Source organism: Acipenser ruthenus, chromosome 2 (assembly GCF_902713425.1).
Source record: "Acipenser ruthenus chromosome 2, fAciRut3.2 maternal haplotype, whole genome shotgun sequence".
Taxonomy (NCBI): Eukaryota; Metazoa; Chordata; class Actinopteri; order Acipenseriformes; family Acipenseridae; genus Acipenser; species Acipenser ruthenus.
In genome coordinates this window covers 105,006,034-105,026,057 of record NC_081190.1, presented here as the reverse complement: position 1 = coordinate 105,026,057, position 20,024 = coordinate 105,006,034, and the positions used below count along the sequence as shown (strand labels likewise).

The 20,024-nt window shown below is 37.4% G+C and overlaps 1 protein-coding gene across 1 annotated transcript in view; it reads right to left on the bottom strand.

Moving 5' to 3' along the window:
• LOC117408740 (janus kinase and microtubule-interacting protein 1-like) overlaps positions 1-18,625 on the bottom strand; it is a 111,730-nt gene extending 93,105 nt beyond the window's left edge. Inside the window, exon 1 of the mRNA XM_059005327.1 lies at positions 18,199-18,625. Coding sequence (XP_058861310.1) covers positions 18,199-18,211 — 13 coding nt within the window. The 5' untranslated portion in view covers positions 18,212-18,625. The remainder of the gene's footprint in view (positions 1-18,198) is intronic.
• Positions 18,626-20,024: the final 1,399 nt, after the last annotated feature.

The window sequence follows — 20,024 nt, the reverse complement described above, 5'->3', positions numbered from 1 at the left end:
TTTGTAGCGAGGTGACCAGAACTGAACACAATATTCTAGATGAGGTCTTACTAATGCATTGTAAAGTTTTAACATTACTTCCCTTGATTTAAATTCAACACTTCTCACAATATATCCGAGCATCTTGTTGGCCTTTTTTATAGCTTACCCACATTGTCTAGATGAAGACATTTCTGAGTCGACATAAACTCCTAGGTCTTTTTCATAGTTCCCTTCTTCAATTTCACTATCTCCCATATGATATTTATAATGCACATTTTTATTGCCCGCATGCAATACTTTACACTTTTCTCTATTAAATGTCATTTGCCATGTGCCTGCCCAGTTCTGAATGCTGTCTAGATCATTTTGAATGACCTTTGCTGCTTCAACAGTGTTTGCCACTCCTCCTATTTTTGTGTCGTCTGCAGATTTAACGAGTTTGCTTACTATACCAGAATCTAAATCATTAATGTAGATTAGGAATAGCAGTGGACCTAATACTGATTCCTGTGGTACTCCACTGGTTGCCTCGCTCCATTTTGAGGTTTCCCCTCTAATCAGTACATTCTGTTTTCTACATGTTAACCACTCCCTAATCCATTTGCATGCATTTCCTTGAATCCCTACTGCACTCAGTTTGAGAATTAATCTTTTATGCTTTCTGGAAGTCTAAATAAACCATGTCGTATGCTTTGCAATTATCCATTGTCGATGTTGCATCCTCAAAAAAATCAAGCAGGTTAGTTAGACACGATCTCCCTTTCCTAAAACCATGCTGACTGTCTCCCAGGATACTGTTACCATACAGGTAATTTTCCATTTTGCATCTTATTAAAGTTTACATATAATAGAAGTCAGGCTTATTGGTCTGTAGCTACCTGGCTCGGTTTTGTCTCCCTGTGACATAGAATGATTCTTTATGGTAAATCTCCCTCCCTCCCAACCTGTGAGGGCGTAAGGTAACAGGAACAGAGTACTCTGGACTACTTGCCCTGACACTTTGTTCCGAGGGTTAAAAGGAAGTCGGTCATGGAGAAAAGGGGCGGAGCTTCGGTACACTAACTCATTGACCGGAGGGGAAATGATGTGGCAGCTGCAGATCATAAAAAGCAGCTGCAATCGTTTACCAAGTGGTCATGAGTGACGGTATAAATAGGGGGGGGGGGGGGGCAATGTTATCTGTTCCTACGTTTTGGTTTATGAAAAGTGACCTGGAAGGACCTGTGTTTCATGTACCCATATTGTGAGTGTTTGCTTGTTCAGTCTATTTGTTGTTTGCTATCACGAGACAGCTAACATGTTCCGGAGGTGTCGGCAGAGGCCAGCACAAACCCAGAACAGCACTGCACTTGTATCACCAATAATTGTATTTGCACCACTAGCACTAATTCACGCACTAACAGACTTGTGTATGTGTTTTGTGTGGGTGTATAATAAAAATGGTCTATAATTTCGGGACAAACACAGGGATTACAAATTAAGTAATACACGCTGCTGTATACCTAACAATTTATTTTTTGCGGTCAGGCATTGAACACAAAAATATAATTCAACAAACTTTGCACCTGGATTATAATTATAATTCATTGATCACCTGCACACTATTAACCACTTTGCCACACTCCCCTTTTGTGGATCAGTTTGCAATTCTCCAGTCTGCCGGTACAACCCGTCTCAAGAGACTGTTGCATGATCTTGGTTAGTGGTTTGTAAATAACTTCTTTCATTTCTTTGAGTACTATTGGGAGGATCTCATCCAGCCCAGGGGATTTGTTTATTTTAAGAGCTCCTAGTCCCTTTAACACTTATGTCTCTGTTATGCTAAAGTTACGTAAAACTGGATAGGAACAGGTGGACATGTGGGGCATGTTGTCGGTATCCTTTGTTGTAAACACTTGAGAAAAGTAATCGCTTAATATATTTGCTTTTTTTTTCTCTTCATCTATGTTTTGCCATTTGTATCTCTTCCTTTTTGACTTGCGTTTGCAGTTCCAAGTACTCTTTCTGAATATTTTTTTTAAATGTATCTATTAAACCATTTTGGTCATTTTGTTTTAGATTTTGATTTGTCTACTTTTGGGTGTGGATTGAAAGTCAACAGCCCGCGTAGATTCTGATTTGTCTACTTTTGGGATGTAATTGCTTTGCACCTCTAGTACTACGTTACACGCTTTCATTGTTTTCAAATACAATGGCTGATCAAGAACAAGGTAGTAATTGAAGTCTGGAATAACTTAAGGATGGACGGACAAGGAGGTGAATTCACAAATAGAAGGGACGGTGCATGATGCTGTAATTTATGGGTGAATCGCCGTTGCCATTAAAACGATCTGTTGACTGGCAGATTTGAAACTTGTACTCACATGATCCCTTTGGCTGTGGAGAAAGGGTTACGATGGTATTATACCAGCATAGATTGGGCAATTTCATGCTGTTTGAATGGGTATTTTAAATATTTTTTAAACATCTCAGATGTCTCACTAGCACCATTTGTGTGTGAAAGGGACTTAGGTCTACTGTAAATTGGCCTGCAGGGCCAGATACACAAGCAATTTGTATTGTTAATTCTAGCAGACATTTTTTATTAAAATGTATTTTAAAGAAATCTTTAAGATGCCATCTGTTTGCAATAAATAGTAATTTAGTAATTGGAATAATTTTGAAAAACAATTGGGACCAGAGAGTGGCTTTGCTCCAGAAACAGGCATTGAGGATATCATGCTGTGATGCAGAAACTGCGTTTGGAGGATTTATTAAATTTAATTAGGATTCAGTCCATTTTTATGCACGTCAACATTTGAAGATTTTTTGACTTGATTGATCACAAGACCAAATACAAATACAAGGCAGTGGGTTTCTGCTGCTGAGCATCCAACAATAACTCTACCCTTTTTTGGAAAGTTTGTCTTTACCAAAAATATCTGCTAATTCCTTATATTCATCTTTTTTTTATATTCAGCACATCTAACATTCCCGTAAGCATTTTCGATCATAAAAAATAGATACACTGCAAAGTTTCCTCATGTGTCCACTTGTCTGTAGCCATACTTCCTATTTAGCAAAATTGAGACTGAAACCAGGTGATTAGAAAAAGCACAGGCACATAGAAAAATTGTCAACTCAATTGCTGAAAATAGAGCAGTGGTTTATTCTAGCAACTTGATTGCTAACTGAAAGTCTGTTGACAACTCAAGTTGTCAATTAGTGACACACGGCCAATTTGTATTGTTAATTTGAGTTGCCAAGAAAAAAAAATGCTTCAAACATTGCTCGTGTATCTCTGGCTTAAGACAACATTCAAGAAAAACCAAAAAAGATGAAGGCTGTAAATATACGTTTAATATGCTAAACATGTTGCTTTAGTATTTATAATTAGTATTTATAATCATCTTTATATTTGTTTTAATTCTATCTTTACATTGATTTCCCATATCATATTTGATTACAGATACTATAACTCAAACTTTTTTGAAACAATACATTTTCGGTTAAAAGTTTACTAAAATTCTGTGCCGTTTAGGATTTTGTATTTAATTTCCAATTTTAATATTTAAACTTTTGCAGCCTTTAAGATTGTCTTCTTTCTGCCTTTTTATAACATTAATAAACAAGTTAAATTTAAAGATACTTTCATGTATTCATTCCAATAAGCAGTCAGTTGCTAAAACACAAGCAATACAGTAAAGGGTTAGAGAAAACCCGGGTTTCCAGGGAGAAACCCAAAGAGCTGTCTATCAGATTGATGCCTGGTGTATTGGTCATTGTTGTACTGACCAGAAACTTGGAAGGTATTACAGCAGCAAATGGAGGATTTGTTGAGTGACCTTGGCTTCGATTGTGTCGCCTATCCAATCCAATATTCCTGTCTGGAATTTTTATTTTTATATATATATATATATATATATTATTTATATATATATATATATATATATATATATATAATATTATAATTACACACACACACACACACACACACACACACACACAAAGTACACTGTATGAGTTATACCTGTTATAGACAAAAGGGGGAAGCTGACCTGGGCACAGAAGTGATAAACCCAGCCACGTTTGCAGAAACGTTTCCCCTCATTCAAATGAATTGATTGGATTGGAGGAAAGAGATTAAATATGTTAGCTAGTAATATCTTTTATTGCACCAGGGACTTAGTCACAAAACTCCATAGAAAAAAAAAACCTCCATCGAATTGAATGTATGTGTCATCTGTATTTTTCATGATATCATGATAAATAACTGTCATAGGAAAGTGTAACACGTTGCTATAGGGTGTAATGAATTGGCATTTCAGTACATTGAATTGTATGGAAAGGCATAGACTGGACACGAACGGCAAACCATACAGTCCTAAGACAAACGTCTTACCATTCCACTAAAGATCAGATTCTATAGGCGAGAAATACTGTAAGTGTGTGTCTTACGCTGGTATCAGTATTATTAACTCAGCTGCTAGGAGGAGATCTGTTACAATGGAAAGACTGGAAAACCTGATGGAAGTACAGTGCAGCAGCTATTAAAACACTGTGCCTTACATTTCCACTGGGGGGGTTTTACTGGTTTTACTGCAGCTCATTTCCATAACTGTCATTAGCTCTTTATGTCTCAAAACAGTGCACAGCCTCAGGCTTACAGTTCTACAACAATGAAGATGGATTGATAAAGAAAACTACACATTAGTTATTATACTTAATATAATCCACACACATACATTAATCCATGTTAAACTAAATAAAATAAGATTAGAATAGTTCAGCTGCATGCAGAAATACAGTTTACTGTATAATCATTTGAAAATCACTTCCTCACACAAGGCTGTAGTGCAGCATACATGTTATAATGTCACATGTTCAGACAACGTATGGAGAAAGCAATCTTTAATATGGCTTATGGACCAAATTCTGCGTTGTACAGTACTTGGTTGCTCATGTACTGTAACATGAAAAACATTCTTAGTCTGTTTTCCATCAGGTAACGACTCAGGTTCCTACAATTTGCAAGAATGACCATTCAGCACTGCTCTGGTAGCACACAACAGCTATGCAAGACTACACATCATTCTTCCAAAACAGAACCTTGCATGTCCAAATCCGATTTCAATGCCCACACACAGCCTTGCAACATCTGATCCCCCATCTTGGGTCTACCGTAGGGGGCTGTGCAAGAGTAATTTAGTCAAAGTATCAGCATTAAGAGTCAAGACATGTTGTTGGGTGTTACTTTTGTGCACGACAACCACTTGAGAATAACTTTTAAAAACCGTAAATTGTAACTATATTGAGTAATGTATTCTGCGTGGGGATAAACTGTTTAACGCACACACGCACACACACACACACACACACACACACACTCTATTAAACCCATCTACTCTGTTGTCTCCAAATCCAATCCCCACTCTGGTTCTTTCTGCAATAATTCACTGCCCACTTTGGTCGTCACCCTGGAGAGAACTCTATTACAGTGACAGTAAATAAAAGCTTTTATTTTGGACACCTATCTAATGAATACTTATAACACCATAAACTGGGCACAGTAACACAGTAAATTGGTTAGTACAGTAAACAAAAGGCATGTAAATTCACTCACAAAAGTATAAAAAAACACCTCATATTACCATTGGATGCTGCTGAAGAATTCTTCCCCAAATCTGCAACTGGAGTTGGATCTCATAAGCTACAGTACTGTCCAGTAAACACTCAAAATAGCTTCTCCTATCTGGGACAGAACTCAAGCAGCGTCCACGCATGAGCAGTCACCCTGCTGTTTCAGACAGCCTAGCAAACCATCACTTTTAGACATGCATGTTTGTTTCTGTTTCTGTCATTTAAAAGGTTTTAGGCATATGCACTGCTGCTACAGTATTAAAGGCCAGCTGATAATTTGTGATAACACTGCAGGTTTTTCTTGTCAATACAGTTCTGCATCTTACAGGCTCACTAGATAAATAATAAGGCTCATTCCAGGTTAATTTACATGACCTAGCTGGGTAGATATCACCAGCCGTGATATGGAAACATGCAACATATTATAGTTGGACTGTTGCTGTAATCGTTCAAAATATTGCCCATCACAATTTTGACCCAGTAATACCTAATTTCAAAAGGTCCATCCTGAGGGTTCTTTGAACACAATCACATGGATCCATATTGAGACTAGCTACAAAATTTGAATGGAAACTAGTGTGTCTTGATTACAAAAGGAATGTCTGTGTAAATAAAGTTATGATATTTTCATAAATCATTTCAATCTTGTACACAGCTTTCCCCCCATAACCATTTCTCTTTAAATCTCTAGGGTGTTTCAATGGTAAACGTAGGTTTCAAGATAATCCTATTGATCCTTGTTTGGAACTCAAAAACCTTTTGTTTGGTGCAGAACATTGTGGTTTGATTATAAAGCAGACGCTTATCCCATAATCATTCAGTTATCACAGTGAAAGTAATGTTTTGCAGTGCTGCTAAATGGAAAAGAAGAACATTCACTGCATTGGTACAAACAAGTGAAAATATAATGCGATCATGTTTGTATCATTTTGATCGTATAAAGCAGTAGGTTTGTATTCACTGAACATCAAAAGGGATGTTATATTTGTTATTTATATATTCAATTCGCTGTACTAAGCATTCATAAAGAGGTCTGTTAAGTCAAGACTGGCAGGAGAAACAGCTTGATGGATCAATCAAACTATGCATTTTTGTCCGATAGGCTATAAATAATTACTCACGGTAAACGCTTGTCAAGACAGACATTCTCAAAAAGGCAGCTGATTGAGTTCATATATAAAAGGTTAAAAAGACACGTTAATAGATTAATTAAAATCAAACCAGCCACGTCACTGTGCAAACTAAATTATGAATGCACTGAAGGCTGAAATGAGAAACATTCTTTCGAACCTCATATTAGGAGAGTAACTAAAGTGTCTTTCTTTCAACTTAGAAATATTTCCAAAATAAGACGTTCTCTTTCACTACATGACGCAGACTGATGCATGCCTTTGTAACATCTAGAATGGATTATTGTAAATGTCTATTCTCGGCATTCCAAGTCAAGTTTTATCCTGTTTGCAACTTGTACAAAATGCTGCTGCCTGGATTTTAACTAAAACAATAAAGTATGACCATATTACACCGGCATTGGTTTCCAGTTCAGTTTTGGGCTGATTTTAAGTTTCTGCTCATAACCTACAAAGCTTTACATGATCTGGCTCCCTCTTACCTGAATGATCTTCTAATTCCATATAGGCGGTCTCTCCAATCCCAGGACAGTGGGCTGCTCACTATTTCCAAAATTTTAAAAACTAGTTTTGGTGGCAGAGCTTTCAGTTACAGGGCCCCTAAATTATGGAACGATTTGCCCATTTCTGTAAGGGAAGCACCAATGGCTACAGCTTTTAAAATAAGACTGAAGACACATTTTTATAATCTATCTTTATCTTAAAATGATTGTTTTCTTTTATCATCTCTGGTTTTATTGTTTCACTGATCTTGTTTTTATTTATATGTTTTATCTACTTATGTATGCATTGAATTTCATTGCATTCTTATTTTTTTATTGCTCTTGTTTTTATTTACTTATGTTTGATCTATTTATTTATGCATTTACTCTCCTGCTCATGTAGTTTCATTTACTGTGATTCTTGTATTTCCTGCTTGTATTTTCTGTTTTAGCCATGTAAAGCACTTTGAGGCATTAACCAGTTTAATATTTTAGACCATAGGTCTCACTGCACCAGATCCTAATGCAAATATTGGACCCTTAATTTCCATGCTGCTCTGCAGGCCTGGCTAATCCCAGAGGCACCATCCTTGGTGCACTTTAGTCGAATAACATGCCCTTAGCCAAGACAAGATCTTTCAGTCAATACAGTTTAATGCAAAATCAATCCTTACAGAATAAATTTTACCTGTTGAAATATTCGAGACAACTTGAGCTTCCTAACAATTCAGCAAAAAATAAATAAACAGAACAAAAAACCTGCAATCTCAGGTGATTGATGCTTTGTAAGGAGGCGCAATTTTTTAAAAAAAGGAGAAACCCTGTCCTGAACAGACGCGTTTGCTTGCTTTTTACCCTTCTACTTTTCGATTTTAAATCAGTAAAGCTTGTTAAATGTTGAATGCCCAAAAAATATGAGTTCGACTGAAATAAATTTACATATAAACGTCGGTAAAACCATTTGTTATTTTTTATTTTCTTACCAAAAATAATAATTTAGAAATCCTCTCTAGTTTGTGTAGTTTGAAAACTTGCTGTCTGTCCCGTCTCCGTTCCGCTCTGAATGCCTGGGGGTCGCCGTCAGTCATCTCAGTGGTCCCCCAGTAGGCTACTGTAGTTTCATCTGTCATCCATTTCATCCTGTTCTGACAGATCTTGTTAACTGAACAGCTCTACAATGCTCTTATTCATTTAAATGACTGTCAATCACCAAGACTTGCACTGACCGTGCACTTTCATTTGCCAGCTACAGCGCCTGTCATTCAAAGCGCCTACTTTGAAATTAGCGGGTTAAGGTGTAGGTAAGCTTTTGCTAAAGGTATACGGTGACAGTTACTAGTTTGATTTGAAAATGCGGCGCTGTACACTTAATGAATATTGTGCACAATACCCTGACCGACGGCTGAAGTCTCTGCGTCAGGACGAAGCGGGCCCGTCTGCCTTGCCTTCCAGTGACTCTGAGTCCGGCTGTGCTGAAGCAGGAGAGGGGAGCTCAGACTCCGAATAGTAAGTGCAAGTTAGTTCTGTTCAACTATCTAATGTTTTATTCTGTGTATATTATTTTTACTTGTAAACGTATGCTATAAAAATCGTTACATTTTTTAATTTGTGTAGGATTGTTATCTTTACAAGGCATCGCTCTGCTGTGACCAAACATTATTTCAATTAGAATGTTGGTAACCATGGTTTTGTTGCATGTTGAATATGATAAAGGGGTTTCGCTAAATTAGATGTTTTACAATGGCATAAAAAGTTTTTTTGTTTGTTTTTTTTTTAAAGCATAAAGGTCGATTTCACTGATTCTCTACTGGAATTGAAAAATAAAGATCGAATAAACCCTGGTAAATCCATTCTAAAATAAACGTCGATATTAATCGTCGATTTAGCAAAAAAACTAAAATCAAATAGTAGCAAGCCTATTTATATACCAGTAAATGTGATTTTAATCATCTAAGTGGCCAATTTAAATACATCTGCATCACCAGTTTATACAGCTGACATTGGATGATTTTTGGTGTTATTTAAATTGATGCTTCAATTGTATTCTATCACACGCTCCCATGAAAATCCTTCATTTTCAACAGCTCTAAGCAATAGAACCCTCATAGGCTTTACCGCCTGGTGAGGCCCTTCTCGTGCAGGGCCTTGCCTTCTCGTGCAGGGCCTCGCCTTCTCGTGAAGGGCCTCGCCTTCTCGTGCAGGGCCTCGCCAGACGGTAAAGCCCTCTATGACGGTTCTATTGCTATTAGAAAACGGCTGTGTTTAAAAAAAAAAAAAAATGTTTTATGTAACACTAGTTCTAGCTGCTAATGAATACAAATGTTCCACAAGTTCTCGAGTACAGTATTAAACGCTGCGTAGTGTAGATGCAAACCATATTTAGCACTTTTAAGTCGTTTTAAAGGCAACTAATATGGTATAAGGCATAGTGTGGACAGGGCCTAAGTGGATCTCTGGATATCCTTAATATGTTAAAGTGTGTCATAAGACATACAAACAGGCGCCTCCACTACATTGTACTGTGCATCCATAGCAGGGGTTGAATAAAGACTGACGTACGCTTCATAAAAAAATTACCTTTTATATTACAGCATCTCCGACAAAGCACCCACGCTGTTTCTTTACATTATTTAAAATTAACTATTAAAAATTACATTTAGTTTAATGAGTCTGATTAATAATGAATGTTTAAATACTAGCAATCAATTTATCAACCACTGCTGCCAACCAAGCAGCCATTATCCTTGTATTGTACACCGGAAGCTTGCTAATGAGTAAAAGCCTATTAGGACTGATTAACAAAAAAAGAATCATTATTTAGCTTATCAAGTCAATGCTGGATGCTGGACTCTGCTTTTGTGAAAAACTAGAATGGAAGTGGTTGGTATCAATAATATTTAAATCCAGCTATAAAAAAAATTAAAATAAATAAATAAAATAATTTTTAAAAAATGACTAGGTTTCTGGTGATTTACTGGATATCTTATTAAAAGAAGATATTATTGTTCATCATCGATATTCTATAAATGAATATGCTGTGTCAAGTGTGTCTCTTATAAGAGATATCATCAGTTTGGGCACGAGGACAAGCAAAGCGAAGCCGATTAAAATGTCTTAATGTCTTTGAGGCTCGCCTTTATGATTATATACAATATAATTTCAGACACAGATATCATTTGCGCATAACAACGTGAGCTTTGTGAAAATACAATGGATTTCAGGGAACTGGACACAGCATTATGAGGATAATCTACCCCTAGCACTTGGTCATACTTACAGTAAAGGGGGGTGCACACTGTTACTGAAATGTATTTCAAATGTATTAAATCAATGGAATAGAACTCTAAAGAATTGAATTGTTAGGTCTTGGCCAGTTGCCAGCCACACAGTTCTACACGAGGGAATGATCACACAGCTTCCTCTCAAGTGTATACAATCTGTCCCACTGTATAATCTCTTAAATTACAAAAACAAAGATCCCATTAAAGGGATGCTTACTGTAAATAGTGACCACAAGCTTTAAGTTGCTATTTGAAGATACCTTTGTGAAAGTTGATATGTTTTTTTTTTTTTTATTATTATTTATTCATATTGTCTTTTGTATAAAATGTTTGACGACAGGCCTGAAACATTTAGCTCCTCTTTCAATTTTCTTTTTTAATTAAATCACACATATGTTGCCCTGTAGCTGGCAGATGAGTCCTCTAATGGTTTATAACAAGAACATTTGTCTTTCCATTAACACACATTTTATAGTGGTGATTACTCCCTCCATAATTAGCCAGTAATAAGTGAATACAAAGGCTGACGGACGGACATAGGAGGCTTATGTTCTTAATCCACAAGCAGTTAACATACGTTCCTCGCATCACCAAACCTAGACAAAACAACTGTAACAACTGATAAAATTTTACAATGAAATTGCATGGGAAATTCTATCAATCTGATTGGCTTGAAAAAGGAATTTGTGACCATATCTAGACTTAATCTAAATTGTTTCATATGAATCTTATTTACTGACTCACAATTTGAGGGAAACCCTTTTCATGGTAGAATGAACATGACCATTGTAGTAGACTATGATCCAAAGAGAGATCCACTTTGAAGGTATACAAAATACAAACAAACTAAACACTTCTTGCAACACGTTGCCACTAGATGTCAAGGACACTTTGCAGAAATTATTCCCCAATCACATGTGTTGGGCAGTATTATAACTTTACCTTCATCGTGTTATACCACTCACAGCAGCACTCATTGTTGAAAAGTGCTCTGTCTGCCAAAGCACAGAGCCATTCACCTTAGTTGGATTTTGAAGACTCCAAAAGTAGTGGCTCAAATTAAGCGCTAATCCATCATTTTAATTGCGTGGTTTGCTTCAGTCCACATGAAAACACCATTACATGGGGGTAAAAATAAAACTATCCCAGTTATTCTTTCATCCGTGTACACAGAAAAGATCCTGGATACACCTTGCTCACAGTACTGACTTTCATAAAAACACCCTGGGGGTTTTAAAACATATCTATAAATTAGGAGTTCAAAGCACCAGCCATTTGGTTGCCCCCGGCCATTTACTTTATTCAAGAGAATACTAAACACTAACTTTACAAGAGCTGAGCTGCAGGGAGAACTAGCTGCCTTCATTTGCATTTAGCTATGCTTTTAAGTGTGATTGCTTAAGGACTTGTCAAAAGATGTGAGGAGTACTTTTGTTCCTGGGACTACTGATTCTTCACATGCTACTGTACTTCTTTCCCTGATATTTATGCAGTCATGTTGAAAACCACCAACACTGGAAAATATACGATACGCGAACAGGAATTTCAAGAACCTTTACTGTCACTTAACAAGCATGCTGTTAATTAAGTTAAGGCCTGGTGAACTCTGTCACAGATATGGTACTTTTCAACAAGTCAATCAATATGAGATTTTGTTTAATTATTATTATTAGATGGATCCATTGGGGCAAGTAGTGGGATTGCATTTTTAATTTCCATGGTGGTTTTAAACAGAGCCATTACACTTGAGAGGAAGTGCGACAGAAACAGAGTGATTCTTGGTGGTAGATCTCCCTCGTGACCTGTGAGGCCTCTAAGTATAGGGAACAGAGTACCCTGGACTGGATGGCCTGACAATTAATTCCCTGGTTTAAAAGGAAGTCATCATCTAGATAGGTGGCGGAATTCCAGTACACAAAATCATCGAAGGGAAGCAATGTGGAGGAGCGGTTGCAATCATTTACCAAGGGGTCATGAGTGACGGTACAAATAAGGGGCGGAGTGACATGATCTGCTCCTTTGTTTATGGTTAACAAACGACTCGGAAGGACCAGTATTTTTGAAACGTATCGTGAGTGTTTTGTTTGTTTGTCTCCAATTGTTACTTGTTTGCTATTAGTAGACGGCTAACACATTCCGGAGCTGTCGCCAGAGGCCAGCACCAACCCGGACATCACTGCAGCTGTAGCACGATATATTGTATTTGCACCACGGGCACTACAGCACTCACCCAGGACTGGTGACCGTGTTTGTATGTTGTGGATTGCGGTAGGAATCCCTAACCAGTAGGTGGGCGTGTCCCAACTGAGTGTCCGCTTCCTTAAGAACATTCGGCCGAGAATGGTCGAGGCTGCTGCAAGGCCATGAGATTCTGCGCTACGGAGGTCTGGAAGCCCGCTGGAGACTGGAGAACTGGAGACTGCTGACGACTGCATGGGTTAACTAGGGTCAGGGTTCCAGCATTCACGCAAGAAGAAACTGCAACCGCCGGCAGTCGTGTGTATACAGGGGGCAGGGTAGGAACGGAGCTTAGTTTCAGGCAACAAAAGCCTGCAGTATAGAGAGAAGTGTATTCCAGCGGGACCTCCTGTTTAGGGGAGTAGCGCTAGCCATTTTTACGGCACTTTTATTTGTAGTTTTTGTACTGTGTTTAATTTTGCCTTTGTACAGCTTGCTGTACATGTCCTCTGTACATCACATGACCTGTTGGTTTACTTTTTGTTTTCTTGTGTGTTAATAAATCCTGCGTGACAAACATACCAATCCTGCGTGTCTCTCCAATCACTCATAGGCATACCCAAGCAAGTGACAGACACCCTGACACATGGATGTACTAACTGTTTATTATTTGGGACTGCAAACCTGTTTTATAGAACAGTGCAATACACATTGCTGTGTATTGCCTGGGATTATTGTTTACGGTCACCAGACCTGGATTACAAGTTAAATCTTTTTCTGATTGGATTATCACTGTCTGTCTCTTCCTTGCACACCGCATCACTCCTACACCTGTACCCTGCGTACCAGCAGTTGCACATGGAAGCCACAGTTAAGCGGTTTCTCTCATAGCAGCCCCTTTCACTAAAGGGACTCACCAACACTGCTGAAGATCAACTGACAAATGGCAGATTAGATCACTTTAAGACCTCCTTCCTTAAATCAGTAACCTCCCATTATGGAGATGCAATGCATAAAAATGATTTAAAACAAAGAGCTACTGAAATTATTCTTTAAAGATGTCGCAGTTGAAGCTCATTAGGTAGCTCTGTAGGACATCTTTAAACTTTTTTAAGTACTTCCTCTTGTGAATGTTTCCTTCCTGGGGTTAATTACATCATACTGTGATCCAGGATCGACCTAGTGGTAAATGGGTTTAACGACTAGCTTCTAATAATCTCAGTCATTAGGGGCAGCAGCTGATTCTCAGAACCTTTCACACTGATCTAAAATACGTTCATGCTGAGTTAAATAGTAAGCAAAGAAGGGCTTCCCAAAAGGAAGTTAAGAGTACGAATTCTGAACTTCTGTATACTCATGTTATCAAATTATGTTTTTTTTTTCTCCAGCACACTTAGGCCTGTATTGCTATGGTGCCATACACTTTGATTTAATTTAGGCTCTACTATAAATATAAAATGTAGGGTGTAGGTAAGGAGGTCACATTGTCAAATGATTTGAATGCAATTCAGATTCTCTAAACAAACTCAAAGCCAAGTAAAAGCAGATTTAGAGAAAAAGCTTTCCATATTGGAGCAACGGAAACCAGAACCACTCATACAACTGTAAGGGAAATGTAAAGAAAAGGCAATTCAAATGACATTTATTTGAAGCTCCTTTATTTTAAAGAATGAATATTTTATGGAAAAAAATTAATGTATTTGCCCAATATACAGTGCAGCTTTATGGACTTATGGAAGCGTTATGGAAATCTGCCTTGCTTGTCATACCATGCTGTATTCGGCTTCATGGCTATTTGGCCAAAAGAAGTTTGTACCAAGCACGGTTTGTAATGGCTTGACCTCGAAATCTTTATTAACCCCATGATTTGTAAGAGAACCATATTGTTCTTTTTAAGAGAAGATCAGTAACTCAAATTGCATTCCCCACCCTGGACCACAACAATGAGCTTTCATATTCAACACAGCCCTATAGCTGTGGGCAAAAGTTTTGCAGCACCCTATAGAATTAGCTCATTTAGCTTCATGAAACTGGCTGAATAATGTTATGTTACATATTGAATTACATACCGCTTTGTAGTTTCCCACATACTTAATGAAAAACTGACAAATTGAAAAAATGTGACATTTCAAAATCTAACATAAAATACTGTATTACTATTATGGCTTCCGGTAGACTTTTGCGATATTTTTTTGTTTAATTTTGTTTCTTTGATAACATGTTCATCTTCATATAGTTTATTTTTTATTATATCTCAATCCTAAAATTCACGGTAATGCAAAACCTTTGGCCATAGCTGTATAAAAGGAATTTGGTAAGCCAACAGATTGCTAGACCATGGTACCTCAGCATTTATCAACAATGAGATAAGTAAACACAAGATTCCCGAATACACACCCTTGTTTACTCTACAAAAACAGCAGATGTTAAATAGAATGGAGGATCAATTGCATAACAAAATACATAAAGGTTACACAAGCACACTGGTACTGCTTTTCTACAGTCTTTTGTAACAGCCATTGGGAGTTAGAAAAAGTAGTGCCGCAAGCAGGGGTGGGAATCATATGTGACACTACAAGTTTTGAGTACTCCAACGCTGGTAAAACAACAGGGCTATTACCAAGCCTTTTGTCGTTATGCTGCCATGGATAGCAGGCTGCCGCACATAAAACAACGGAAAATCTTCTCAGGAAAGGCAAGCAATAAACAAAGTAATACAAGTCAATAGAGTAAGAAGGGGGTGGAGCCACCACCTGAACGTGTGACTCGTGTGTAACCATACCTAATCTGTTTCCTGATGGTAGACACAGCATTGAATCAAGTGCTACTGGTATTACCTTTTTTAGGTAATCAATAATTATCAATGTACTTGAATAATAATTTTGAGTGTCATTATTTTTAATTATTATTTAATGATTTATTTGGCAGATGTCTTTATCCAAGGCGACTTACAGGTGTTACAGGGATACAATGCAAGCTTAACATACAAATACAGTTTATTCATAAAACTACTCCAACATCCACAGCAGTATGTTAAAGGCAGATAATGCAGTTTCTTAATACCAGCTCTCCATATTCATGCCAGTGACTGGGCCTATGGAGGCTGCTTTCCACACAGGGGTAGTCATACTTGAAACGTGTCTCATTTTGGAGTGATTTTGAGGATATAAAAATGATATTTCGAATGTCAGTAGCCCTATGAATGCTTCTGTACAGATAGCCAGGGAGGTCTTCTTCTGAAGTAGAAGAGATAACTTTCAAATTGCTTACCAAGTCAATTATTCTACCACAAGTCCTTCAAATCCTCATCTACAAGCCCACCAAAGGTCAGTTTGTTAACTCGTGCCCCACAAGGGGCTTCAGCCCTTCAAAAGATGGGGCCATTTTATAAACTTTCATCCTGAAGCCTTTTTGTGGGGTCATTAAATCAGACAGTAAAGTAGGTAGATAGTAGCACAGCTGCATACAGAAAGTCAGTTAAATTATAAGCACACCTAAGCAATCTCAAAGTGATATCTCTTCTACTTTGTATTATGTATTTTTTTTGTATACAACTGTAAGTCGCCCTGGGTAAGGGTGTCTGCTAAGAAATAAATAATAAAATAATAATAATAATAATAATAATACTTTAGAAGGAACATACACTTAAAAGGCACTCAAGAATTTGACAATTGGACAATTGTTCAATGTTAAGGCCCCCAGCAAAACAGAAATACTAAAGCGATGGTGCTTACTTTGCATGAATTCTATAGAAGACCTACCTGGCTATCTGTACAGAGGCATTCATAGGGCTACTGACAATATATGCTGGGTTGTTTTTTTTAGATAATAATAATAATAATAATAATAATAATAATAATAATAATAATAATAATAATAATAATAACATCACCAATAAGACTGAGATGGATCCAGTAATTGTATCAATTAAATATAGGATTAAAACCAAGATTACAGAGAATTGTGAGGGTCTGGAACCAACTCCCCAGTAATGTTGTTGAAGCTGGCACCCTGGGATCCTTCAAGAAGCTGCTTGATGAGATTCTGGGATCAATAAGCTACTAATAACCAAACGAGCAAGATGGGCTGAATGGCCCCCTCTCGTTTGTAAACTTTCTTATGTTCTTATGTTCTTATTAACGGAGATTTAAAAAATTCTCAAGATTAATGTTTTCAATCACTTGACAGCCCTAGTATAAACATAAGAATGCATGGTAAAATACTGACCACACTCATAAAACCAGGGTGAGGTTACTTACCTCTATTATGTTGATTATTCCTAGTTGTGTGTTTATTTAACATGTCAATTCTCTGCTATTTTCTATTTGAGATTGTGACGTTTTAACATATTCCCAGTTTACTGCTGTTCTGCATGCTCCCCATAGTTTAAGAACGAGTACAAACCGCGAATACATCAAAACGCAGAACAAAAAAACCTGATGAAAAATAGCAGACATGAGATCTGCATCTCTTGGAATCTGGTCTTGTTTGTAAACGTATTACGTATTTATTCATTCATATATATATGAATGGTGACTGATGATAAAAAAAAAAAAAAACATTGCTCAGTTCACTTGTGGGGTGTACATTAACAGCACGAGTATTAATGCCTTCAATTAAAGCCGACAAAACACACAAATATGTAAAGTTTCACTTTGTAAATACACGTCTAAAAATGACGTTGAGACTTGGCTATGAACTATACCTCTCACAATTTCTTTCACTTGTAAAAGCTGCTCAATCACATTAAAGTCCGGTAATCGTGTTGTATTTCTGGAAACAGAAATCTGTTAAATGGTTCGAACTCTGTTGTCTGTGCAACCCCACCCTCTTTAGCATGTTCTGCTCTGCACCACAGACCACATGGCACAGGATCCGCTAGTGTGACAATTAACTAATCTCTTACATGCAATGTACTTTATTCTGCTTTATTTTCAACAGAGATGTGCAGAAAAGCCCACTTACTAACCAAAAAGGGTCATGGTTTGAAAAAGGGAAAAACTGCAAACACAACTTTGATGCAATTTGTGAGGAATGCTGAATTTGTAAGATTGACAGGTTTATCCTCAATCAATGCACGTTTTATCAGCGCAATACGTAATGGACCTTGATTGAGGTTGACAAGGGAAGTGCTGAAATCTGTCACGTAACTGGCTGCAACAATTGAATTACATTATCTTCAAATAGATGATCCACCAAGCACCAAAAAAATCTAATAAATGCAACATACTGTATTCTGAAACCGCACCTCAGGTAATGTCCATTTTACATGTTAAATAGTTGCAGATTCTTATGCAAAGTAAATGTTTGCTTGACTGTCTGGAAGGAAACCCAATGAAAGAATGATGTGGAGTCAGGGATATTTGCACACCACCACCAGTTTGCAAATCTAGATTACACAGATGCATGAAGAAAATAAATGTGAAACGTATACACTTTATAAACACCCCCAGTGCTAAAACAAATCGCTTCTGCTAATGATAAACTACATTGAAATAGCCCTAGTTTAATGTTACATTAACTTACCAGTACTTGTCATGGTGGTCTACGCGCTCTTCATTTCTGCAACCGAGATAACATTTTGCAAAGGAGCAGTTGTTTTATTTCCTTTACCGTACTGCCAGAAAAAAAAAAAAAATCTTCGAACGAAAGCACACCTCAGCTAAAGCAGGATGGTATTTCTGAATCCAAGGTGAAGACTAGATTGTTGTCAATTGCCAATGATTGGTACTGAAATCGGTCTCTGGGTGTGGTTATTTTGCGTCCGGTTAAATGATCAGTTTTACGTTCTGGAAAGTTTAATACTAATTTAATGAATACTAAAACGTAACAGACACACAAGTGCCTGTATGTATGGACAGCTCCCAGCGCTGAAGCACACTCTGCAAACCGGTACTCCGCCCACACACAACGTCAGCGACCGGCTACAGACAGCACATTGCTTTACAGAATACATCCGACTTGTGCTCTTAAAGATCCAGCGCTGATCGAGTAGCTGCACAGAAAAAGGAGGCCACAGCTCAAGCACACCTGACCTGATACTGTATACACGGGGTCGTTTCTAGCCTTTTGGGGGCCCTAAACAGGAATTGATCGCCCCCACTGTAGCCCACTCCACTTGGCACGACATCAAACCAACATAGGCTTAAGCCTACTGTCTTGTAAACGTTTGTATGAGCACACATATGTACGAGCAAACATACAATGTACAAATAAACATGTAAAGACTAAAGAGGGTCATGTTAGCAGCAACATCATCTTTTATTAACAAAAGGCAGTGAAAACAAAGTATGGAACACAATTATGTGGCCACTAAATGGCACTGGAGGTCAGGAACTGTAACACTATACAAACACTGAACTGAAGAACTGACAAGGCAGAACAAAAAAGCTATTAAAAGCTTAATAGTTTAAAAGTATAAAATATATCAAAATCCCACTTAATAATGACATTAAATTAACATTGAAATGGGCCTTAAATCAGGCAAGTGCATACAAACAATAATAGTTAAATAAAAATGAAATAAAAAACGAGTTAAAAAAACAATAAATATCTAGTGACAGATAAAAAAAAAGTGACAATTTAAATGGTAACCAATTTACCATAGCCTTCTCCCCCTCCTTCATCCAGCTATTTTTTTCCCTTAGAACTTCTGTCTTCTTGCCTTCTTGGAGGCAAAATCATTTATCACCTCATCATAAGAGAGCTGGCTGCCTGCCTGGTGGATAATATATATATTACACTCTTAAAAAACAAAGTGTGTATGTTTTTTTTTATTATTATTATTTTGGTCTTCCAATTAAGAATTGGATCGGCTGCCTCAATGGACGCTACGCGCCTGGGCACAATAAAAACAAAGCAAAGCCAAATAATACAATACCTTTCTCTTGTTGTTTTCGTTCTTCCGTTTTTCTCTTTTTACGCTTCTTCTCGCCAGATTGGTACGTTCTTGACCTTTTTTCAGACATAATTTGGTCGCAATCCTCAAAGAAGCTACCGGAGGCTGATCTTTTTTTTTGCCCCACATCCAAACGTTAGCAGGCAATCGCAATGCAGCCGCAATGCTAGCGCATGCACGAATGATGCATGATTCCATGATCGACCTGGGCATGACTCACTCTCAAACCAAATCTGTAAATTATTTGAAAACTGATCACTGTGATCATTTATCAAAATAAATTTAAAAGAAAATGTATTTATTTATTTATTTGCAAGGGGGCCCCCTAGCGGCCGGGTGCCCTAAGCGTCCGTTTATGTCGCTTATGCCTAGAAACGGCATTCTGTGTACAGTCATAACTAAGGGGTCTTGGGCACGCCACCAATGGGAGTATATATATATATATATATATATA